Source organism: Propithecus coquereli, unplaced genomic scaffold, assembly GCF_000956105.1.
Source record: "Propithecus coquereli isolate 6110/MARCELLA unplaced genomic scaffold, Pcoq_1.0 Scaffold104, whole genome shotgun sequence".
In the NCBI taxonomy this organism is placed as follows: Eukaryota; Metazoa; Chordata; class Mammalia; order Primates; family Indriidae; genus Propithecus; species Propithecus coquereli.
In genome coordinates this window covers 4,667,681-4,684,217 of record NW_012134303.1, presented here as the reverse complement: position 1 = coordinate 4,684,217, position 16,537 = coordinate 4,667,681, and the positions used below count along the sequence as shown (strand labels likewise).

At 45.8% G+C, this 16,537-nt stretch overlaps 1 protein-coding gene across 1 annotated transcript in view; it reads right to left on the bottom strand.

Moving 5' to 3' along the window:
- The window catches only part of FRMPD3 (FERM and PDZ domain containing 3), a 76,938-nt gene that overhangs the window by 45,135 nt on the left and 15,266 nt on the right, over positions 1 to 16,537 (bottom strand). The window contains exons 3-5 of the mRNA XM_012644605.1: positions 16,306 to 16,460; positions 13,009 to 13,111; positions 9,951 to 9,996 (exon numbers count right to left, since the gene is read on the bottom strand). Coding sequence (XP_012500059.1) covers positions 9,951 to 9,996; positions 13,009 to 13,111; positions 16,306 to 16,460 — 304 coding nt within the window. The remainder of the gene's footprint in view (positions 1 to 9,950; positions 9,997 to 13,008; positions 13,112 to 16,305; positions 16,461 to 16,537) is intronic.

The following is a 16,537-nucleotide window of genomic DNA, read 5'->3' as shown; positions in this document are numbered from 1 at the left end:
ACCTGAAGGAAGTGAGGGAGAGACAGCCATGAAGCTATCTGGAGAAAGAGATTTCTGGACAGAAAGAACAGTAAAGAGTTTAGAATCTGAGCTTATTAAAACAGGAAGGGGCTGGGCGTGGAGGCTCAAGCCTGTAATCCTAGCACTCTGGGAGGTAGAGGCGGGAGGATTGCTTGAGTTCAGGAGTTCGAGACCAGCCTGAGCAAGAGCAAGACCCCGTCTCTGCAAAAAATAGAAAAATTAGCGGAGTGTGTGGCACATACCTGTAGCCCCAGCTACTCGGGAGGCTGAGGCAGGAGGATCGCTTGAGCCTAGGAGTTTGATGTTGCCGTGAGCTATGATGATGCCACTGCACTCTAGCCTGGGCAACAGAGTGAGATTCTGTCTCAATAAAAACAAAATGTCTAACTGCAATAATACAGTTAAAATACGGTGGAGGCTGAGGCTAGGATGGTAATAATGGAGAAGATGAAAAGTGAGTGAATCCTGCATATATTTTGGTTTTTTTAAAAAAAGTTTTTTTCAATTAGCTTTCTCAGGTTGAAAAATTATGTATATATTTTGAAGACCGAATCAAGATGATATATTGACGGATGGATGTGGGGGGTGAGAAAAAGAGAGGGGTCAACCGGAAGAATGGAGTTGCCATTTACCGAGATGAGGAGGACTGGGGAGCGAAGCAGGTTTGGGTAGGAGTACTTCAAACCACCTCCCCCTGTGGGCCTTGCCATGGAGCCTGTGAGTCCTACAATCAGGAATTCCTTTGTGTTAAGGCCCTGAATGTCCCTGCCAGCTGGGAAGGCGATGCATTAACCTATTATCGTCCATTTACACTGCAGTTGAGATTCATCTACTAGATCAGCCACAGGAGGGCAGGGCCATAAGATAAAGACACATCAGAAACAAACGTCCTTATCACATCTTGGGCCTTGGTCCCAGCTGTGTTCTCCATCAGAGGCAGCAATCACATTCCCCACAGAGGGCAGATTGCAAAAAGTCACATGTTCCACCTGAGTCCAGCAGAAACTCAAGCAGTGGGTCTCAGTCCTGGCTGCACAGTGGAAACACTGGAGAAGCTTCTCAAAATCCCAAAGCCCAGGCCCCACCCCAGATCAATTATATCAGTATTCCTGGGGGTGGGGCCTGAGCATTGGTATTTGTAAAAGCCTCTGATGATTTCAAAGTGCAGCCAAGAAGAAGAACCACTGAGCTAAAGGAACCCTAGACTTGTCACCCTGAGCCACAGAGGCAATTTGTTGGCAGCAGATGATATAGCACAATGAAATCCAGTGCTGGAGATCGCTGCAGAAAGTGATTACAGTATTGATTGTTCATGGAGTCGACAAATGTCTTTGTGTATTACATAGCCGGGTGCTCCAATACTGGGCAGGGGCTGCAGGCTGAGGCAGGAGCAAGAGAAAGGGGCAAGATAGATCTATAGCTATGCTGAGGCAGCTCTGCTTGACTCCATCTCTACAGTCATCCCAAGTTCCACCAATGTGCCACAAACATGAGGCAGGTGGAATCTTCATTCTACCTGAAAGTCACCTTCTCTCTTCTGTGATCATCTGCTCTCAGATGCCTCCACAGCACGGTGTGGAATGAGGTATCTCTAGAGACCTGAATGGGCAATGCAGTCTATCCTTCACTTTTACGTTGAAACAGAGGCCCTGGAAGATACTTTACCCTAAGTATCAAAATAATTGAGTAGCAGAGCCAAAACTAGAACCCAGATTTCCTGAGTCTTGCATGAGTGATTGTTCCCCCACAGCAAGCTGAAGCTGGGAGTCCATTCCTGATCTTTCACCCACTGGTTCTGGTTCTACCTTGGTCCTCTGTGATGGATTCCAACAAACAAAGAAGAACCTCAACTGGTATCCTTTTATGTACTCGCCACAGTGGAGGGGACAGCATCCTTGCTATCGCTACCCCAGATCCGAGATTAGATCCTGCCCTAGAGACTCCTGGTACCACTGCAACCAAGATTCTGACATTAATATTTATAGGAGCAAAGCACAAAGGAGGAAGTGGAATTGCCATTGTTTTCAGGGATTATGATCATTTCCGGGTGTCTGTTTCAGAGTTATTTTCAGCTTGTTTGTGCTTCATTCCTCATTGACCCTTGTCCTGTTGGTCTCTAAGACTCCATCCTGTTCTCAGTCTTCAGCCTCGATCGTTGATCATGACTCACTCATTGCCAGCTGGTCTCTGCTAGATGTTACAGAGTCATGTCTAGCCTTATGCTTAGACACAGGTGAGGCCTGCCTTGCAGTGTGATATGAGGGGGCTCCCAAAGGTCTCCCTGTTCCAAAGCATCTTCAAACCTCAGCTGTGGAGCCTGAAGTTCTTAATATTAGAGTCATTCCTTTGATTTAAAATATTGAGAATTGGGAAGGCTCTGGTCAAAATGTGAATGTGGTACCAGGGAGGGGTAACAAACACACTTTAGGGGCAAGCAAATTACAGGCCTGTATGGGCCAAATCTTGCCCACCACCTGTTTTTGTAAATAAAGCTTTACTGGAACACAGACATGATCTTCATTTATATATTGCCTATGGCTGCTTTTTTTTTTTTTTTTTGAGACAGAGTCTCACTGTGTTGCCCGGGCTAGAATGCCGTGGCGTCATCCTAGCTCACAGCAACCTCAAACTCCTGGGCTCAAGCAATCCTCTGCCTCAGCCTCCCGAATAGCTGGGACTATAGGCATGCGCCACCATGCCCGGCTAATTTTTTCTATATATTTTTAGTTGTCCGATTAATTTCTTTCTATTTTTTAGTAGAGACGGGGTCTCGCTCTTGCTCAGGCTAGTTTCGAACTCCTGAGCTCAAATGATCCACCCGCCTCGGCCTCCCAGAGTGCTAGGATTACAGGCGTGAGCCACTGCGCCCAGCCCTATGGCTGCTTTTGTGCTACCATATATGGTCTGCAAAGCCTAAAATATTGATTATATGGCCTTTTATAGAAAAAGTTTGCTGATCCCTGCACTAACTCATTAGCATGCACTAACCCATTGTTTCTAAAACTTGTCTGATGGTAAGAATCACTGAGGAGTGCTTGTTAAAACAGATGCCTAGGCCCATACCAGACTTGAAAAGTAAGAGTCTCTGGGAGAGTGGGGCCCAAAAAATTTACATTATTGAAGATGTCCTGACTCATAAAGCATAGATTAATTGAGTACCTTAAGGCTGGGACATCTGAGCTCTTCACTGACCCTATTTTGCCTTCAAGCAGCTGGGAGTCTCATTTTGCAACAGGCTCCCTTTCTGGCTAAAATGAATTTTGGCTTGAAACACAGGACTAGAATTGCTAAGTACCTCTGGGGCCACTGTATGCCCCTTGAAGCAGTTAGGTGGAATAAGGAATATAAGAGAGAGCCTGCCTACCCCTCAGGGCTGAATTCAGCAGCTGGTGATTTTTTAATTGGGTGGCTGTATTGGTACAGATGTCAGGGTTGTGATCACTCGTATCTTGATGAAAGGCAGGTATATGGCCAAACGGCCAAATGTTTTAGTGCAAGGTAGGGCCCCACTTTGATAACTGTGAAAGGATGAAGCTCACGTTCCTGAAGCTTTGCTTCCTGATTCACCTTTCTGCTGGCTCGTTGTCTTTGACACCTGAGCCTACTCATAATCAATTCCCCTAGCAACCACTGTGGATGCCTAGGACAACAGAGGGCTATCCTGGTTTCACCATATCACTAATAAGGGAACCAGGGCGCCTTCCTTCCTGCAGTCAAAACTGCCTAGACATGAACGTGTCCTCTTGCTGACTTCCAAAGCCCCCCCCAAGCCACACTTGACTCTCTAAGTGCTTATCTCTAATATCACCGTCTGTTGCACTTGGTGGTTCTGTCCACAGCTCCCTGCACACACTGGGCTTGTTCCTACTCCTGGACTCACGTCATGCTGTTTCCTCCCCATCCCCACCCTTCAGGGCCCCCAGTGTCCCTTTTGATGAGCTAAATGCCATCTCTTCTTTAAAGCCCAGTTCAAATTCTACCTTTATTGTGCATCCTTCCCTAACTCTTCCATTCCCCTCCCTGGATTCCCTATAGTACTCCTGTTAATCCACCCTGTCATAGCTCATCTCCCCAACAAAGGTGTACAAGCAGAAATGACATTTTATATTAGTACATCTTCTCCTACATCAAGCACATAGTAGGCACAACATAAAATATTAGTTGATTACTAAGATTAGTAATTAGTTCATTAATTCAGCAAATATGGTTTGAGTACCTACCAACTGCCAAGCATCACACCCCAAGAAGCTCTGGAGAAAACCACTGTTTCTGCAGCTGTTCCCATCATTTTGGCTTTTTTTCTGGGCAGGTGACTCTAAGCAGAGGGGATTCAGGCTCTTTGGGTACAGGCTAAGCTTTCGGAACCAGAAAACTAGGGTTTCATTTGAAGGGACTGTCTGGGCTTGCTTTGCCAGGGTCATTCTAGGTCATAGCCCAGTACTTTATCTATCTTAAAATATTTATTGAGGATCTAATATGTGCCAATGTCTAAGGGTACCAAAATTAACAAATATTCAATCATGGGGAATAATTGGTAATTCAAAGATTAGAGAACATCCTTAAATACAAAGAAGCTTAATAAGTGGCTATCTATGCAGTATTTTTTTGTTTTTTTGAGACAGAGTCTCACTCTGTTGCCCAGAGTAGAGTGCCGTGGCGTCAGCCTAGCTCACAGCAACCTCAAACTCCTGGGCTCAAGCGATCCTCCTGCCTCAGCCTCCCGAGTAGCTGGGACCACAGGCATGCGCCACCATGCCCGGCTAATTTTTTCTATATAGATTTTTAGCTGTCCAAATAATTTCTTTCTATTTTTAGTAGAGACAGGGTCTTACTCTTGCTCAGGCTGGTCTCGAACTCCTGACCTTGAGGGATCCACCTGCCTCGGCCTCCCAGAGTGCTAGGATTACAGGCGTGAGCCACCGCACCCGGCCTATGCAGTATGTTTTGACGGGCCCTGGGAAAGGACTCCTGTGACCCCTGAAAATACCTTCCCAACTGTCTGCCATGATATGAGTCCCTCTGTTAAAAGGAAAATGTCATCTGAAAGAGACCACATATCAGAATCATTTGGGGAGCCTTTTCAAAAGAGCAACACCAGGGCCCCATCCCCAGAGCTTCTAATTCAATTAGTCAGGACTAGAGTACAAATATCAATATTTTTAAGAGCTTCCCAGGAAGTTCTAAAGTATAGCCAGGGTTAAGAACCATGGTATATAGGAGGAGGTATAGACCATTATCAGCCATAGAATACAGAAGCTGGAAGGAGCCTAAGAGATTGTCTGGTTCAGTGCTTCCTAAATTCTGCTGGTCAAAAGAATCATACTACAAACACAGATTCCTGGACCACATCCTGGACCTGCTGGAAGGTTGTCTTCTAGAAGAAGTGGTAATCAAGCTTTAACATGGCAAGAGTTCAGTAAGAGGCAGCAGTCTCCTTGCATCCATGAGATGCCAAGTGCCTGCTGTGAACACAGTACAATTTTCTGTGATGCAGGGGGTATAACATTGAACATATGTTGGGGGTCTTCAAGAAGCTTTCACTATAGCTTGAGAGAGAAGATTTTTTCAGTTGAGTCTTGTTACTCATGGTAATTATGTTCTATAAAGTCACCGTGAACGCTGAATTAGTGAATACTGAACTGTGGCTCCAATATTTCACATAGATTATGATCTTAAATCCCAAAGGCAATTCATCTTGCTAGATTCTATATTTATTTCACAAGGAGAAAATGAGGTTCACAAGTGTGAAGTAACTTGCCAGAGGCTGCCCCACTCACAGTCACCAGAGTTGGACCCCTTCCAACTGGCCCCCTAACGAGTGCTTGTTTCTTATACTAAAGGGCACTGCCCCTATTGTCTCCATCCTCTGGTCATCTCTCCTACCCGAGTACTAACCAGGGCCTGACCCTGCTTAGCTTCCGATATCAGATGAGATTGGGCACATTTAGGGTGGTATGGTCGCAGACCCTCTGGAGCATTGCCTTGTCTGACCTCAGCTGGGAACGTGTGCATTGGGCAACTCAAATTTCTCACACTGTGCACATGTCTGCAAATGACCAGAAAAGTACCATATTGATTTTTGGGGTTACAAAGAAATTGTAGGGAGTAGGCAAATTTGCAAACATGGAATCTGCAAGTAATGAGGATGGACTCTATGTGGATGCAAAGCTGACATTCTGTCAGGATGCACTGGTTTGGCCATACTGGTTGTAAAATATTGAGGGATTCTTTCACTAATTGGTAAATAGCCACTGCCCTAAGCTTCCCGGGTGCCACCTGACCTCTCCCCTGGACCTCTTTTACAAATGTAAATAAAGGAGTAACACCTAACACAGTCAGGTGGCCTCCAAGACTCTGTTCCAATGCTATTATTGATTTATATTCTGATTGGTTGGCACCTATGGTACAGTGTTTTGACTGTCTCCCCTGTGTATATGTGCTCGTCCACTTCTATGCTCCAAGGGTTTAGACAGCACAAGGCCAAGAACTAGAATGTAAGCTCTGTGAGGGCAAGAACCATTTCTGTCCCGTGCACTACTATATTCTCAGCCTATAAGAGTGCCTAGAATGGTAGACATTCAATAAATGCTTGATGAATGAATGGATTAGAAACTCTTGTTAAGGGTAGTCAGGCAAAGTTGTTTGGAAGACATGAGTATCAAGCCAGGTCTTAAAGAAAATAGATGTGTATTAGAAGAGATGTGGAATAGTACAAGGACAAAAGTCAGGGAAGTAAGATCTAAGAACTTTACCTAAGAAAGAGGAGAAGAAGGAAATGTAGAAAAGAAAAGAGGAGAAGAAGGAAATGTACCTAAGGAGGAGAAGGAAAGCAGCCTGGCCATGACAAAGGGGCCATGGGATAGGACATGTGGAGGTATCAGTACTGGGAAGCAAGGGAGTGTTGGAGGCACTAGGATGAGAAAGTTGGGACAGAGATTGGGGGGAGTGTCAGGCTCTTCATTCTAAACCTAAGTTTGGACACTTGAGTTTAGTTGGAGTTGCTTCGATGGATAGAAGCTGAGTTTCCTTCGTTCCTTCAATAATATTTATTCGTGCCTACTCTATGCCAGATGCTGGGGATACGGCAGGAAGAAAATACAGTCCCTACCCTCATAGAGCGGACATTCTAATGAGGAAGATAGATAGTAAACATACAAATATAATATTTCATGGGAATGTAAAGTAGTATAGCCACTCTGCAAAATAGTCTGGGAGTTTCTTAATAAACTAAACATATCCTTACTGTATGACCTAGGAATTGTACTCTTGGGCATTTATGCCAGAGAAATGAAAATTTATGCTCACCAAAACCCTGTACACGAATGTTTATAGCAGCTTTATTTGTAGTAGTTCAAAACTGGAAACAAGGCCGGGCGCGGTGGCTCACGCCTGTAATCCTAGCTCTCTGGGAGGCCGAGGCGGGCGGATTGTCTGAGCTCAGGAGTTCGAGACCAGCCTGAGCAAGAGCGAGACCCCGTCTGTACTAAAATTAGAAAGAAATTAATTGGACAACTAAAAATATACAGAAAAAATTAGCCGGGCATGGTGGCGCATGCCTGTAGTCCCAGCTACTCGGGAGGCCGAGGCAGGAGGATCGCTTGAACCCAGGAGTTTGAGGTTGCTGTGAGCTAGGCTGACGCCATGGCACTCTAGCCCGGGCAACACAGTGAGACTCTGTCTAAAAAAAAAAAAAAAAAAACCTGGAAACAACCCAGATGCTCTTCAACTGGTGAATGATTAAACAAAATGTGGTAAATCCACACCATGGAATACCATGGAATACCATTCAGCAATAAAAAGGAACAAAATACTGATACCTGCAATAAGTTGGATGAATCTCAAGGGCATTAGGCTGAGTGAAAAAAGCCAGTCCCCAAAGGTCACATACTATATTATTCCATTTATATAATATTATAGAATGATAAAATTACAGAAATGGAGAACAAAATTAGTAGTTGACAGGGATTGGGAGTGGATATGGAGGAAGCAGGTGTGGTTATAAACGGACAACATGAGGGATCCTTTTGGTGACAGACTTATCAAGTATCTTGACTGTGCTGGTGGATACATAAACCCATATATATGATAAATTCACATTGAACTATACACATATATTTAATTCATGTTGATTTCCTGATTTTGATATTGCACTATAGTTACATAAGATGTAACCATTAGGAGAAACAGGGTGAAGGGTACATGAGATGTCTCCGTACTACCTTTGCAATTTCCTGTGAATCTATAACGATTTCAAAAGAAAAGTTAAAAAGATATAATATTCTGATGAAAAAGGAAGCAGTATCAGGAGATAGCGACAGGTAGATGCTATCTCAGGAAGAATAGTCAAGGAAGGCTTCTGCGAAGAGTGACATTTGAGGAGGCCTGATTAATAGAGTAACCTACACTGGGTCTCTGATAAGAGTAGTAAATTCTAACCATATAACAAGCATGTTTTTGGGAGAGACAGGAGACTGGGGAGTTGGGGATTGACTGCCCACTAGGCAACTGCAAATGTCCAGTAAAATGGGGACGAGGGGACTTTCGGTAACACCAATGGAGGTGTTACCCAGAGACAGAGAACTGGAACTGAGAAAGGCCCATCTGCCTGGGAGCATTGTATGTATATGAAAGAGTACACATGTGTGTGAATGTATGTGTGAGTGTGTGTATGTGAGTATATGTATGTGTGAGCATATCGTGTGGGTGTATATGTGTCGGTGTATGTGTTAATGTATTGTGTGAGTATATGAGTGTGAATGTATGAGTGTCTATGTGTGTGAGGGTATGTATATGTGTGAGTGTGTACGTGTTCAAGTGTGTGTGTGAAGTTCACACTGGCACAGAAGAGTGCTGGGGGCTATGGGGAGAGGCAGTTATTTGAACCCTGTCCCCCGAACTGGTGAGCCCATGCTCCACACCTGTGCTCCGTCCCTGGCTTTGCACATGCACATCATCTCTCTCTGGAAAATCTTTCCCTCCGTCTCTGCCTGGGAAATCCTGCCCCGTTCCTCAAGGTTCAGCTCAGGTGCAGCCTCTTCTATGAAGCCTCCCCTGATTTCATGTCCCTGCTCCCAGCAGATGTGATCTCTCCTGCGGCTATGAGTTGAGGGTGGAACATCAGTGCTGGGGTACAGGGGGGTGCTGGAGATGTGAGGAAGGGACAGACAGGCTAGGGGGCTCTGAGTTTTGCACCTGGAAGTTTTGCACACGTGAGTTAAGACTGCTGTAAGGATGTAACCTAGTAATGGACACCAGGCTTTTTGAATCCAACCCTTGAGAATTGGGGCCTGGAGATATTTACTTTTAATAAGTAGTCCTGGTGACTATTATGACAGGCTTGTTTAGGAAACACTGTTCTTTAAGCCTCTCAATTTACAGATGAGGAAATACATTCAGAAAAGAGAACTGACTCACCCAAGGTCACACAGTTAGTGACTGTAACAGGACAAAGATGAACCTGTTTGTCCAACTGTACCTCCCAGCAATTTTCTATTAAATTTTCTCACATACAGTGCTGTGTCTCATACATTGTAGGTCACTTAGTAAATATGTGTGTGAATGAATGGATAACATTAGCACCCACCATCTTCTAGGACTTTATGAAAGATGGACACTGGATAGGTAAATTTCAATGGGACAGAGCCAAAAAGAGGTGGAAAATATATTTGGAACTGAGGCAGTGTGCACCTTAAGTGGGTAAAGCACAGGACAGAACATAGCACCACACAGCCCTTCAAAATCCTCAGCCTTGGACATGAGAACAGACATGATCTTTAGAAAGTATTCTCTAAGTTCACTCCTAAATCCTTGGCTCACATGTTGGTCCTAGTCTCTGACTCCCCCTCTTCCCCCCACTGCTGTTGCTTTCCAATATAGGGTCATCTCTTCTCGGTCAGGAGGAAGGACAGATGGCAAAGAGGCTCACTCACCTGATGAGTGTGCAGAACTGTAAGAACGATGAATTCCTTGGCGCTCCTACAGAGAAAAGAGGGAACAGGAGAGTAGTGTATCATGCACTAGGTATTCATCTAGTACAAGAAGCAACACCAGAATTTTCCCCTGGGCTGCATTCAGGTATACGAATTAGGACAGAGGGCAATATGCGAATCTGCACGGATGCCTCGCCTCCCATCATTTGTGGAGGCCGACACAAACCATCCATATAGGCTTGCACAGGCATCTGAAGATGGCATTACCATTACCTCTGTGGTTGTCATTTTTCAGGTCTTCATTTTGTATTCCTTCTCACATTCTCTCTGTAGAAATCCCCAAACCTTAGGAGCAATTTTATCTGTAGACCAGAAAATTCTCGAGGAAAACTAAAGGACTGAATTATGGAACTCAAAGTCAGAGAGTCCTGGGAACCATGTACGATGATTATTGGTAATTTGGTATTTAAGCAAGAGGAGAAATTCAAAGGAAAAACCCAAAGGAGGTCATTTGGTCATCATGAGTCATGCTCAGCAGATTTGTTTTAATTGAGGGACCAAAAAATGAGAGCCAGGGAGCAACAGATGGAAGCCAAGACTCTCCAGATAGCAAATATTCAAAAGGATGAAGAATTTGAAATTCTTCCGGCAAAAATTATGCCAATGATCAAAGAGGCTGTGAGGTATGAAAATGCTCTCCCAGGAATACATAATTGTCTAAAAGAACTGAAAGAAATGGAAATAGTTTGCCTTGAAGGAGCTTCCCCTCTCCTTGTTGGCCTTTTTCAAATATTCATGGGAACAAAGGCATTCAAGAAGTGGAGTCAAGGTACCCTTGATTCTGGGTATTCAAGAAATGCCAAGGCCCCCTGTTCAAGGACTTTTAACATTTCCCACATTTGGCGAGGCAAACTACAGGGACCAATCAGCCCCAGGGTCTGGGCAGTTCCCAGGAGAAGTGAGGAGTTATGTTCTAGGGAAAACACCAAGGAAAATCCTTTGTCTTGAACAGGGAAGGGACATATCATAAGTTTTATTATGTGACTTGTCTGCTCCAGCCCTCGCCATTCTCCCCATTTCATTTAGAACAAAGCCACGGTCCTTGTCGTGGCTTACAGGGCTCTCCATTATATGGACCTATCCTCTACAACTCTCTCCTTTCCTTACCTGACTCCAGACCTACTGGCTTTTCCCTTGTTCCTCAATCATGCCAGACACACTCCTGCCACAGGGCCTTTGCATCGGCTCTTCTCTCTTTCTCCAACACCCTCTCCTCCTTCAAGTTTTTTTTCAAATGCCACCTTTTCAATGAGGCCAATGGTAGCCCTGCTGTTTAAAGTTGCATTCTGCACCCCTGTAACCAGCACCCCTGATCCTCTTTACCTGTATCTACGTCCTGTTCTCCAATAACATTTAACGACCTCTAATATACTACACAATTACTTATTTATCATGTTTACTGCTTATGGCATGTCTTTTTTCACGAAAATGTAAACTCCAATAAGCCAGGATTTTTTCCATCTTATTTACTGCTGTATCTTCAGTGCCTAGAACAGTGTCTGGTTCATAGTAGACACTTAATAATAAATATTTATTGAATGAATGAATAAATAAATGAATGACCCATGGGCGCCTGAGCTTATCAAAAGAGTGAGCTATGTTTAACCCTGTGGGAGCTCCAGACTCCCTCACAAAATCAGGCTACCTCGTTCTAGGGCGCAAAGATATCCACTAGAAGCAAAGCAGTGACTTCTGAGAGCTCAAGGCGAAAAAGCCCCAACATGCCCTGATGGAGTTGAAAGCACTTACCCCATATTGGTGTGGTAGTGGAGGGTGAAGGGTGAAGGGTCAGGCAGGGGGGCGGGAAATGCAATGAACAAGTGAACTTGGAGAAGAGACAAAGTAAAGGTCATTAGGGACCAGACACATTTCAAGGTATTGAGCTGGAGGGGAAGGATGCCAAGGAAGACCTCTGGACTTTAGGAAGGAGCATTCCAATCCTTCCAGGGCTAGTAAGAGGGCGCTGTTCCACACGCAGAATATGAAATCTACCTTTGAAGGCGGAGGAGCTCTGAGACCAGATGGGCTTTTGGGGGCCCCACAAAGGTGAGTGGGATGAAAACGCTCTGAACCAAGAGGGATTGAAGGAGATGGAGGCAGAGATGGAGCCAGACTACGCGAGGCCAGCAAGGGTTGGGGGGCGGGGTGAGAGAGCACACGCGCATGCACATGGTTTCATTTGGAGGGAGATAGCCAAGGTATCCAAAACGCAGGTTAGCCTGTGGAATTTAGAGCACTCACCTCTATTCTCTCATTCCTTATCAACAAAGCTACGCCAGGGTGTGTGCACGTGATGTGAGTGTGTGGTGTAGGGAGGGGTAGGGGAGTGTGTACAGTGTGTGTGTGTGCAATGTGTGTAGGGGTAAGGGATGGGCGAAGACAATGTGATTACTCTCCACTGACAGAAATCAGTGGTCCTCCGACACTCCCTTTCTCTCTCACCTGCTCCCATCTGGGGAGGGCATTAAGGGGTCACAAACGCTGTGGGCAGAATCCAAAATGGCAAGTTCCCTTCCTCAACCCGCTGCCCAAGGATTCAGATTTTCTTCTTGTGTGTGTGTGCTTTTTCAGGTGGAGGGGGAGGATCAGGAGGAAGCAGGAACAATGTCTTGCTTGCACTTTGCTTATCTCAGAGTGTTCTGGCTTGTTTGATTCTCATTGGCCACTTGGTCTGTCCCACTGCATAGTAACTCAAAAACGAAGGGGCTTGGGTGAGATTAGCTGGGTGGAGGGAGGTGGAGGTGAGGCTCTAGTAGGTTCTTCTTTGTGTCTATTCGCACCATTGGAAAAGGCTAAGCCAGGATGTGTGAGGGCCCCTGGTGAGCCTGAACATCTGGCCCCTGAGGTCCTGCGTAGCCAGGAGCCCTGTCTGGGGTTTCTCTGCCTGGGAAGATTCTTCTCTCAGGGTCAGGGAGGACAGTGATAGCCCTATGCCAATGATGAGGCAGGGCTGGGAACCCTGCTCAACTCCTGCCAAGGCCCGAGAGGCCCCTGTTACCTGATGAGTTCTATGAACCTCTCCCTGGGGGCTTCACTCACGTCCTCCTCATTAATAGCCACAATCTGGTCACCAGCCAGGAGCTTGTCCTCAGAGGGGCCTCCTGCAGAGGAGAGGAGAGAGGCATGAGGGCTCAGGGCTACTTCTGGGAAAGCACAAGTCTGGGCAAGTCCCCAGCGCCTGAGAGCTGAAGCGGGTGCTGTGGCCTGCGGGAGATGAGGCAGGCTGAGTAGTGGTGGTGGCGGGTGCTGTGCGAGCTCTCTGCTGCTACTGCCACTGCTGCCTAGGGCAGACAGCGGGCAGCGGAATGAAGAAAGAGAATGGAGTGGACCTCCTTCAGCTGGGTGTGGTATGGAAGCAAAAGTATCCAAGCCCAGGCCTCATAGTCAGATGAAGTCAATAAATGCTTTACTGGCTCCGTTCTAAAAAGGAACGGAGGGATTTCATAGGAGGGATTTGCTTAGGCACAAGGAATGACTTCCAGACTACTGGAGGTGGTACAGGTGACAGGAGGAGGTGGAGGAATCTTCTTACTTGAGTATTACTCATACTTACTGGTCTCGAATGATTTAGGCATTCACTTGCCTGGAGACAGGGGATGGACTAAAAGACCTAAAGGGTTTTATTTATTTTTTCAACACTGAGAAATGCCACTGTCCAATAAATGAGGGGAACAGGGTACATATCCCTGGGCAATTGGATATTTGCTTTCTCTCCTTCCCATCTCTACTGCCAAGGTTAAGAAAGAAAGCAGACCTCTCTGAGGGCCATGTCTTCTTGGCTGGGGTAAAGAGTGGGGGTAAGAGGGCTACCACAAGGCTGCACGGCCTCTGGTGTTTATGCAACATCTTCTTGGAGAAAAGCTTTTCAGAGACTCAGGGAGATTGAAAAGTCAGGTCCAGCCTGACTCAAACTCAAAAGAAATGTTTAATAACATGTCCCACTCCCAAACCAGCCTTGACTCTTGCTTGTGTCCACTTTAAAGAGCCAGATCCCAACATCTTCCACTCTCCACAAAGAAGTATGCTGCCCAAATTCCAAAAACATGAAGATACGCAGTAAATATGTCACTTGAGCACAGCTCAATGGCTCTGGAGCGTGGGGCCTGTGTGCTGAGGATGGCTATGCCAGCACAGCCAGCAGGATTCACTGCTCGAGCAGCAATGGCCCCAAACACACTAGGCCAAGTCTCCTGACAGCACAGTGACTTTATGAAAAGAGTGTGGTGGTGAAGAGTACACTCTTTGCAGCCAGGCAGACCCGGACTCTAATCCCGAATCTGCAATTCACTAGTTGCATGACCTTGGGTGAGACATTTAATCTCTCTGAGTCTCTCTTACCTCATCTGTAAAACGGGGAAGTAACTGTACCTATACATCAAAAGAAGGTTGGGAGGATAAATGAGATGATGAATGTACAGCACTTAAAATAGTTGATTGGTGTTGGTAAGAACTGAATAAATGGCAGTTACTATATCCTCCAAGGGACAATTCCTTCAACTCATCTCATCTCTTCTATCTATCTACTTCTGCCAAAAATGCCAATCTCTTAGGTGGGGGCCTCTCTCTCTCCCCTTCCTTCCTTCCTTCCCACTTCCCTCTCTTCCTCCCTCCTTCCTTCCTTTATCCTTCACTTCCTCCCTTTCTTCCTTCTAATGGAAGAGGTCCTCATGGAACTCCTGCATGGACCTTGGCCCTTTGATGGCACTGGTAACATCAGTCTACTACTGCTTTCGCGAATGGCTTGTTGGCTTGCTCGACCATAATTGCTTCTCTGTAGGGTGCTTCTTTGTCTTTCCTTAGGGCCTCAAATACAGAACCAAACAAGTCCTCTGCATTCAGGAGCCACCTGGGCCAGAAGCAGCAATGTGGATCAGCCAAGTCTTTTATAGGGCTGTGCCTGCCAGCCCCATGGCTCTCTGTGCCTCTTGCCTGGTGCTTTCTCCTTCTCTTCACCCCTCCAACTCCTTCCTCTTCATTCTTATACCTTTTGCAGCTGACCCTCTTTAGGCCTGGGGCTTTCCTTCAGCTGTGCAAATTCTGTCCCATTTGAAGCTAAAGCAGGGGCTCCCGGTGGTCTATTACCAAGTTTTACCTTTCCCAGGATAAATTTGATTTCTGATCAGAGATTCAAAACCCTATTGCCAAACTGCATGACTGACTCCGGAGCCTTAGGTCAGCCACGAACTCCTGTACTGAATTATTATTTTTTTCTCTGTGCCCTCTAGTTGGAGAGAGAGCTTTTTCCTATGAGGATTGCAAAATTCATCAAATTTCTGCAAGACCAGTTTTTACTCCGGCTGCTCCTCTTGACTGAACGAGAAACTGTTGTAAACATCTAAAGCCTCAGGCCCAGCAAGTCAGGAATAAAGCTCCTTTCCGTCTGTCTTTTCTGTCAATGCCTAGCAGATTCAAAACAGAAGAGTGCTTCAGCCCTTTCTCATCTCATTCGTGATGTCAGGGCTTCACAGTTTAGGTGGGGCTTTTGCTTGTTCCAGCCCACATGGTCCCACTCAAGCCCTACTTCCCCTACAGGGCATCAGACAGGCCCAGGTGCAAACCCTGGCTCTGCTGCTTCCTAGCTGAGGGACTCTGGACAAATCACTTCTCTTCCTCTATGCCTCAGTTTCCTCATTTGTAAAATGGGAATGATATTACTTATTTACCTTGCAAGCTTGGCTGTGAGAATTAAACAAGATGATGTAAAGCACATAGCAGATGCTTAAACAATGGTAGATGTTATTACCACTCTGGCATTCAGAGGTTTCATTCTTCTCTCCCCTGGACACAGGACAGATCTGGTTCCTGATTCTGGCTCTGTCTCCTGATTCTGGTCTTCAATGGCAGACTTATTTAATGAATAAGTCCCAGTCTCCACAGCCTGCTGGTTGATCCTTGAGAACAACTTGTGTCTTATACTTCCCTACAATATTGCTGGGCTTAGAGTAGGCAATATATAAATACTTGTTGAATTGAATTGAATAGGTACTTTCTCATCCAAGGCATCATGGCCCTTCTATGAATGTTCTATGCAAAAGGAAGCTTTATTGAGGCCCAGACTCTATTAAACGATCAATTGCAGCCTCTGTCTAGGGCCCCAAGCATCCTCAACGGTTTGTGTCTGTCAGTCTTAAGTGGCCAGCTCCCCCACACAGTTATTGGTGGGCAAGTCTTCACCCATTTTTCATGAATTCCTCAGCAACACAACTGGAACACTCAGAAACTCTGCTCTTTGGGAAGATATGTGGGTGTTGGGGGGTAAGAGTCAGGGCTAGGAGACACTGTGAGGGACACCTACCTGGCCTCACAGATCGAACCACCACAGGCTTCTCACTGCCAGCCACGAAGCCAAAGCCATATATAGGGTCTCGGTGAATGGTCACTTGTCGCAGTATCTCTGCTGGCAGCTGCTCACATTCCATATCATTTGCGCTCTCTTCCTGCATCACATGACTGGGGGAAAGGGAAGATGGGAGCAAAACAAGATGCAAAGGGAACTAAGCCTCAGAACCAGCTGGGAGGGACATTGG